This window comes from Montipora capricornis, chromosome 13, assembly GCF_036669925.1.
Source record: "Montipora capricornis isolate CH-2021 chromosome 13, ASM3666992v2, whole genome shotgun sequence".
Lineage (NCBI taxonomy): Eukaryota > Metazoa > Cnidaria > Anthozoa > Scleractinia > Acroporidae > Montipora > Montipora capricornis.
The window spans coordinates 35,865,824-35,874,424 of record NC_090895.1 but is presented as its reverse complement, the minus strand read 5'-3'; the positions used below and the strand labels follow the sequence as shown (position 1 = coordinate 35,874,424).

General features: G+C 39.7%; 1 protein-coding gene, 1 long non-coding RNA gene and 1 pseudogene across 3 annotated transcripts in view; 2 read left to right on the top strand and 1 right to left on the bottom strand.

Annotated features, from left to right (window-relative positions):
- The first annotated feature begins 816 nt into the window (after window positions 1–816).
- Window positions 817–3,329, top strand: LOC138028431 (uncharacterized). The gene is made up of 2 exons (XR_011127662.1): window positions 817–1,371; window positions 1,443–3,329. It is a non-coding gene; the product is annotated as an uncharacterized lncRNA (long non-coding RNA).
- The window catches only part of LOC138028429 (uncharacterized), a 6,503-nt gene continuing 814 nt past the window's right edge, over window positions 2,913–8,601 (bottom strand). Inside the window, exons 3-4 of one of the 2 annotated variants that reach the window (XM_068875969.1) lie at window positions 3,566–3,591; window positions 2,913–3,435 (exon numbers count right to left, since the gene is read on the bottom strand). In XM_068875969.1, the coding sequence (XP_068732070.1) occupies window positions 3,379–3,435; window positions 3,566–3,591 (83 nt within the window). In that variant the 3' untranslated portion in view covers window positions 2,913–3,378. The remainder of the gene's footprint in view (window positions 3,436–3,565; window positions 3,592–8,601) is intronic. The other variant, XM_068875968.1, reaches the window with a different exon arrangement.
- The window catches only part of LOC138028428 (ADP-ribosylation factor 1 pseudogene), a 4,643-nt pseudogene continuing 285 nt past the window's right edge, over window positions 4,244–8,601 (top strand).

The following is an 8,601-nucleotide window of genomic DNA, read 5'->3' as shown; positions in this document are numbered from 1 at the left end:
GACCGGATCAATAACACTAGACAACGTGCTCAATTTCTGTACCTTTCTCTCTTGTGTAGTCGTCTCATCATTCATTGAGACTTGTCGATAAGTTTTTTTCCGGAGGTGATTACAGATTCCGAAGCGGAATCAGTTATGAAAGATACGATGTGACGAATTGACTGCGTACACAACGGTTTTCTTTTTCAAACATGAAAACTGACGACAATTCGTTACGTTATCCCAGTCCCTTCTAATTGCACAATAGCCTGATTTAGCAACCGAACGGGAATGTCAGTTGACGATGGCCCGCGCAGCAAAAAATTCCATATTGGGTCATATTAGAGTAGAATCCCAACTATTTTGCGGGCTCTCCTTTCGTCAACTGACGCTCCCTTTCTGTGGCTAAATCAGGCTATTGTGCAATTGTCAGGGACTGTGGTAAAGTAAAAAAAAATGTCATTTTTCATGTTTGAAGAAGAAGACCGTCACGCACGCAGTCAATTCGGGGTCAATTCGCTTATTGATGTCAATTCGTCACATCGTGTCTTTCATAATTCCGCTTCGGAATCTGTAATCACCTCTGGAAAAAAAAAACATATCGACGAGTCTCAATAAATGAGGAGACGACTACACGAGAGAAAAAGGCACAGAATTTGAGCACGTTGTCTGGTGTTATTGATCCGGTCCAAGTTTTAAAATCTTCATCTAACTCGGTGTTTTGTTTTGTTTTGTTGTTTGTTTTTTTTTTTTGCTTTCATCAAAATCAACTCCCAGCTCATCACGCCTGGCTGTGGCCGTTTTCTACTACACGTACTACAGTACAGGTATGTTATAGGTACTATTTAAAACTATTCATCGAATTGGAAGTAACCTTAGTAGGGTATTTTTGGGAGGCGGATGCTTGCTCAAGGTCAAAAAATAAAGGTACATGAATATGGATGAATGAATATTGGGAAATTGAATAATTTAGCGTGTCTTACGTAGTTAGGAACTCGTGGTGTGTATATACAGCGTTTCTGCAGTGTAAAATTAAAGAAACGCTGTTAATCAGTGATTTAAAACCCTCTCTCGATGAAAACATTGGTAGTGAGAAGCTTTTTCTTTATTAATTTCTTCCGGAAGAATCGTCTACCGGAAGTTACGATTTCGTTATCACACTTTTTAACTCGTCACCAGTTCCTCGCTCTAGTTTTTTAAAATTCTGTGTAACAGTTTTAACCGTCACTTCTGATGATGTATGCTGCAACATACGAAACGTCAAGTATAAAATGAAAATGTTTGTAACCGCTGTTTGTTTTCTTTTCCTATTGAAATTGAAATGGCCAAAGGACAAAAGTATTTATGATGGATACACTTTACATAGTGATACATGACGTACCAAGCCTTGGGGTAAGTAATCGGACACTGACTTTTTTATCTTCCTGATGAGACTAAAACGCCATCCTTCTTCTTCAATTTAGCTCAATTCAGCTGAAATCTTACTTTGAATGCATAAAGATGAATCGACCCAAAGGACATACCCCAGGAATGGACCCCAACGCTCACAAATTTATCGACGGTTACTCATGTTCTGGAGTTATGGACGCATCGTTTCAGTGTTTAACTGAAAATAATTTCGACAGTAGCAAGTGTGGAGAATATTTCAAAGCTTACAAAGAATGCAAAAAACAGTGGTTAAAGGATAAAAGGAGAGAAAAGAAGCTGGACCTATTCGGCTATTAAAAAATCGACGAGACACCCGGAACTGTCATATAACGGAGTTCTCTCGCGGAATGGCACATGAACTTCAACAATGTTTCCAGACATCCAACCTTTCGTAGCCATCGAAAGGTTTTTTTGGATTAAATCCGTTCCAGCCGGAAACTTGCCAATATGCACATTTTGCTTATTGTTTTTGTGCAACACGCATTGTTTCAATGACGCAATTCAGCTAACAGTCACGCAATGCCGAAGCCGGTGACGTGAGAGGAGAGTTGGTGGGGGGGGGGTGGGGGGGAAGTGGGCTTGCAATGGTGCTGCTCTGCTTTGATTTGAGTCTTACGAGATTATGGGGTAACGTGAGTTCCACTTGAAAAGATTATGAGAGAAATTGGGGCTAAAGAGGAAAGGGAGTGGTGTGATTGGTGTGGATCTTCCCATTTGAGGTCATCCTCACATTCGTAAAATTGTTTTGAGCGTCTTAAATTCCCAAAAACCAAAGCAGACCACAAGAAAACGCCTCTCCAAATCATCATCGTTTTTGTTGTTGTTGTTGTTGTTGTTGTTGTTGTTGTTAAGCCCTAGGCTAGGGTTCTCTTTCAGGGGATTTGGACTGCATGTTGAAGGTAATGTGAGAGCAAACCATGGAATGCGTTTGCATCAAGTTTCAAGCCCGCAGTCAAATATTTTGGCAAGTACCGGTAATCTCACATTCTGTGGCAAACCTGTGTTTCTGGAGTCCCTCCTTACTCTGCCCAACTGACGCTTGATGTAGGATGGGGTACGAGGGAGTTTAAGAGAGAGATTTAGCATTGCATTGACTTGAAATGGTACTGAAATGGCAGGCTGGTGCTTGTCAGAAAAGCATAAAAAATCTGTTATTCTAACTCGTCTCGCTTCTTTGAAAAGTTGCTCGATATATTGAAATAACAGGCGAGAAATTACTGCGCTGATATAGTCAAACAAGTTTCTTCCATTTTGGAGCGAAACACAACTTGTTTCAGTTCAACGTTTGTCATTTTCCGTAAAAGCGATACTAAATCTCTCAAAGAACACGTAGGCTATCTTATAAATCGCTTATGAAAAGTGACAGCTTAGGGAAGATCAAAAAAGGTTTGCAAATTAAAGCACCACAGCTCTGGAGCCAGGACTGAAGGACCAGTCAAAATCCCGTCAAACGATTTTCGTTTTTTTCGGTTTGTTCCCCCCAAACTAATCCTTTGGAAACTGAGTGCAATCAAACGTTTTCTTTTGTTTCGTTTAAAAACGACATAGCCGCTGATCACGAGGCTTTAACTGAAACCGTATAAAACAGGTACAAACTCACTTGTTAAACTTTACACTTTGAGTCAGACACTCCGGCCGTACCCTTGCAGCACACAAATGAAAACAAAAAAAGCTATCCGCTGCATTGCAAAAAATTAATATGTCATTTTCGAAAGGCATGAAAATCATGATGGTATGAAATTTCGTCACTTTTAGATGGTAATAAAGCTTGCATCAGTAGCATACATTTCTTCGGATTTCCTCTTTGACTTATTTTACAATTAATGCCAAATTTATGTAAACATTTTACGAGACTCTCAATGTTAGATTTTATCGTTTTTATATTTTGAGTACTTTTTCCCTAAAAGAGGCCGTACTTCTGCTTGTACATTGAGCGTAATTCTTCCGTCCAGTGAAGTCGATCAACTTTGGCTAGGAATTCCTCCAAAGTGTCTCCCCCGTGTTCTGCATCTGGTGTTGTGGATTCATCTAAAGTTAAAAAAAGAAACTTTTTCCGTATCTGGCGTTCATAGGAGGTTCTAACATAGTGTACACTATAACGCAACAAATAGTTTTTTTTTATGCTCAGCAAAGTATCTGTAAAATTGTTCACACTTACTACGTCACAATTCACAACTGAATCACCTGCCAATCAAAATATTAGTGTTAGTAAAAAGTAGCCGCTGTTGTTAGCTATCAGTGTTTGATTAATGTCGTAGTCACAATCGTTGTCAGAAAAAAATCGTCAAATTTAATCTAGAGTAACTTAATGTGACTTTTCACTGTACTTGATTTGCGGATGTAGGATGTAAAATGATAATTATTATCGCAATAGGTCTAAAGTAAGCAACTTTACTGTATAGTTAATAGAATGTCGCGTTTCTAATTGGTCAATGACGAATGCATGAATAGGTTATAGAGTGCCATGCTATGGTTTTTTTTTCTTGAGTATATAATAAGTAAAAAAATCGCATTTGCTTTCTCGTGTAATTCTTGATTTATGGCCACTCTTGATGTTCTAAAAGTTCTCAAATCCCAATTTTGAGAACTTTAAAAGAAAAACACCCTCGTGCCCAAATTTAAAATCACGAAATGCACAGGCGTTCAGACGACTTCCTAGATTTACCTTCAAAATCTGAAGTCAGTTAACGCCGTGAAATACACATGAATATTACTGTGTCATACAGATTCAATAAATCAGTCTTCAGTAGAGAGAGTGGAAGAATTTCACAATGGATAATTATGTGGCTAGCCTTTCATACGTATACGTATGTAAGGCTAGCCACATAACTATCCATTGTGAAATTCTTACACTTTTTCAAGTTGTTAATTGGCAGATTATGCAATTGGGAATCCTTATGTGATATAAGGCCACATTGCCACCATGCTTGTAGCGGGACTTCAACGCGATGTTTGACGAGTTAGCCGAAAGGTCTCTGATGAGTCCCTTGGCAGGGATGAAACATACGTATTTAAGGCTAGCCACATAGTTATCCATTGTTTAATAGAGAGACCCTGTATTTCCAGACGCGGTCTGTGGTTGGAGAACGAAAAAAAATGTGATACAACAGAAAAAATGCGGCTCTCCGGATGACAAAAGAAGCTGCAGGTCATAGGGACCAATGAACACAGCAGTCTGGAGTAGGTACAGGATTACTCGAGCTCTAGAGCGAGTTTCAATTGAGTGTCGTAAAACCAAAACCAAAGTAATTACTTTGGCCAATCAAAAAGGACGGAGACAATCCAGTAAACCAATCAAAACTCGCAGTAATTACACGTAGCCGACACAAAGCGCGGCAAAATGTTCACGCCCGAGTCGCGATTGGTTTTGGTTTCACTTCTGATTGGTTAAAAAAATAGCGAACTTTGAACCAATCACCGAGTAAAGTAATGCAAAACCAAAGCGATTCGCTAATTACTTTCCACACTCAATTGAAAACCGCTCTATTAGGGTTGACATTTCATTTTACATAAGACAATAACCCGAAATAGCAGAACTAGTCTGAGAGGGTGTGATAACACAAAGGGATGCAAAAAGTGACGTCCATGGCCTTGTTTTCACTAGCGACGCAAGCATAAGCACAAGCAACACACGCAGGCGCATTCACTTGTTGTTAGTTAGTGTCTATTGTTCAAACAAAAGGCGCTAATGAACAACAAGCTATTGAGTTTGCGTATGCTTCTCAGAAGCATGCGTATGCTTCTCAGACGCAAGCATAAGCACAAGTTGTGCTTATGCTTGTGTCGATAGTGAAAACCAGGCTTATCAGAAGACAACGTTGAGATTTTAGTCATTTATTTAGCTGTTTATTTATTTATTTTTATCAGCTTTAGTAGACACCATCAAGATAAATATCATGCACAAGTACAACAGAGAAGTCCAACAGAGAATAAGTCTTGCAATTCTGAGAAACTTTCGGAGAGAATTTTTCAATTTCTATGGTGTCACAAACGTTACTAAAATTGGTCACTACACAACCAAAGTATAATTAACAATTATGCCATGAGCGCGCGTTGGATATGAGATGATAGATAGCCAACGAGGCGCGTGGCACCGAGTTGGCTATAATCATCTTATCCAACAAGCGCGAGTGGAATAATTGTTTTATTAAAAACGTCCCCAAAATATGGAAAACTAGACTACAATAAAAATAAAAAGGCCCAAAAAATTACGCGTATGCTTGCCGTGTTTGTAGATCATGGTATAATGCCTCATAACCCATGATGGCTTAGCCAATCAAAACTCTCGAATTGCATTATCCAATGATCCAGTTTTTAATAATACGGTAAATTATATATACATTCATATCATTCATCGAGTACTTGACGGGAGCAAATGACCCAACAAATTAATCCTATTCCAACTGAATGGCTTCGCAGCTCAGTTGGTAGAGCATTGCAACGACACTGCAGAGGTAAAAAACTGAAATTTAATTTAAGAGGAAAGACTTATAAATGACAAATTGACCTGCTCCTAAACTGCACCGGTATCGCGAATTGAAGATCATGGGTTCGAATCCCGTTACAGATACTTGAATACTGACCATATTGCTGGTTTTCACTCACGTGATCAACAGCCATGTTTTTCAACGAAAACAAAAGGAGGCGTTTGCATAATAATAGAGTTAAATTCCCGGAGGATATGGTCAGGGCACCAACATGGCCGCCTTTTCTTTGTTTAGGGGCACCAACATGGCGGTCGTGACGTCATGTGAAAACCGCGAATTCGTATTAGTATACATTGGTGTCACAAGCTTGATTTTGATTGGCTATGGGCACGCAGCTAATTCTTGCTTGCTCTGTTTCTCTTACGTCATATCTACAGACAATAGATTTTATATGTAGAATTGACGTCATACCTACAGACAATAGTTTTATGCATGCAGAAGTGACGTCACCTAACACACTAACGAGCAGTTCGATCAGTTTCGTCATGGCGGAGCTCAGCTCAGGAATATGCATTATAAAACAATTATTGAATTCGGTTTTCGCATGTTAGCGATAATTATCAAGGCCTCAGTTTGTGTTATCCGCCTCAACCTTCGGCTTCAGCAGATAACACAAACTTTGGCCTTGATAATTATCGCTAACATGCTCAACCTCATCCAATAATTGTTAATTCTCAGTATTGGACTGGAACTACCAGCTTGCAATGGAGGCTAATGCCTTATTTGCATTTGAAAAGATTCCTCCGCATTGGCCTCCAGGGCATTGCAAGCTATTTCCAATCCAATACTAAGAACGCAAATACGGTCTATTTGTTGGATGTCTGTAAGAGACAATTGCTTAAATTGTCCAGACAAACGCGAGGATCACTTCTCTCTTTCGACAATCAACGTAACTGAAATGTTATTCACGGTTTTCTGGGTTTGTAATACGAAGACTGGAAAAGTTGTCTTGGTTTCTTAGTGTAAGACTAGCGATTATCCAGCGAAATCATACAAACACAAGTACAAGGTCCTTTCAAGCTTGGATCACATTATCGTTCACTGTTATCTGTCACGGTGTCACTGTCCATGTGCAATTTTCATGCAAATACTTGAGTATTTTTTCGCGGGGGCAGAAGTCTGGGCTTTTGTTTGGGATCGCGTGATCGAGATTTCCCTGATAAAAAAGCGCCAGCTTTCGTCGAATCGTCGAACAGACAGGTGTGTTCTCAGACGCATGCGTGCAAGTGATAGCCTTACAGGTCCTTCATGAAACATTAAATAAGCAAACAATTTACGCAAAGGGCTCATTTTAAATTTTATGCGTGGCTGGTTAAGGCGAAAACAGCGAAGAGAACCCGAGCTACTAAGCCAAACCATGGGGAACACTCTGACCAGGATGTTTAAACGGCTCTTTAGCAAAGAAGAGGTGAGAATATTAATGGTGGGATTAGACGCAGCAGGAAAAACTACTATCTTATACCATCTTAAACTGGACGAACCGGTAACCACAATTCCAACGATAGGATTTAACGTGGAGACTGTCGAATACAAAAACATAAGTTTTACTGTGTGGGATATTGGTGGACAGGACAAAATACGCGTTTTGTGGCGGCTGTATTATCAAGAAACTCAAGGCCTAATTTTTGTTGTAGACAGCAGTGACAGAAACAGAGTCGCAGAGGCGAAAAATGAACTGTTTAAACTTTTAGCCGAGGATGAATTACAAAGAGCTATTCTTTTGATATTTGCGAATAAACAGGATTTGCCGAACGCGATGTCTACCTCGGAGATGAGTGAAAAACTAGGGTTGCATGGTTTGAAAGGAAGAAGTTGGTTCATACAAGCCACGTGTGCGCTAAAAGGGAAAGGACTTTACGAGGGACTTGAATGGCTTTCCCAACAGATTCGAGAACAACAGATCGGGTTCACGTAAGATGACGACTTCTGATGAGATCAGTTGTACCATTGATCAAAGATTCTATTTCTTTAGGGGAAATTTACAAAGGTGCTTGTGTTGGGAAAAAAAGCCTGTACCATTTGACAGGAGGGATTCTGTTAAAATAAATCACAAACGTACGCGAAAAGAAAAAGCACCGAGCTGACGACGGATTAGAGTGGATGTCTCGTGAGATGGCATTTTCAAATAAGACAACAATTACTGATGGGATCAGTCATTCGTTTGATCCAAGGTTCGACTGATTTAAAGGTAATTGGTAAAAAAGGGCCGGCTACGTAGTTTGAAGGAAGGACTGAGTTAGTTTATTCACTGAAGACACGTTCGCGATGAAAGGAAGAGAACTGATTCCTACAGTATACGAAAGCAGTTCGAGAACAACAGATCAGGTTCACATTTGTAACAGTGACTAACGTGATTACTTGTTCGCTTGATCAAAAGATCGAGTCATTGGGAAGATGAGAAGACAGTAGTGGAAGGATGCATATGCCTTGATTTTATAAAATGGCAAGCAAAAATTGAAACGAAAAACTATCCGCATTGTATCCAGATAATTCGCCCGCTCAAACGGTGCTCGGTTGTTAAGCCGCTAAAATGAAACTTATATCTGAGTCATAAAATCAAAGTCACAGCACAAGTTTAAAAGTACTAGCTATTCTTGGAACTGAGGACTGTTATTCAGAGCATTGATTGACCGCGTTTCGTCAGCCTAAACAGCAGCCTTCCATCCAAGATATCCAAACATTACAGCCACGGTTAAAGATGTATCAT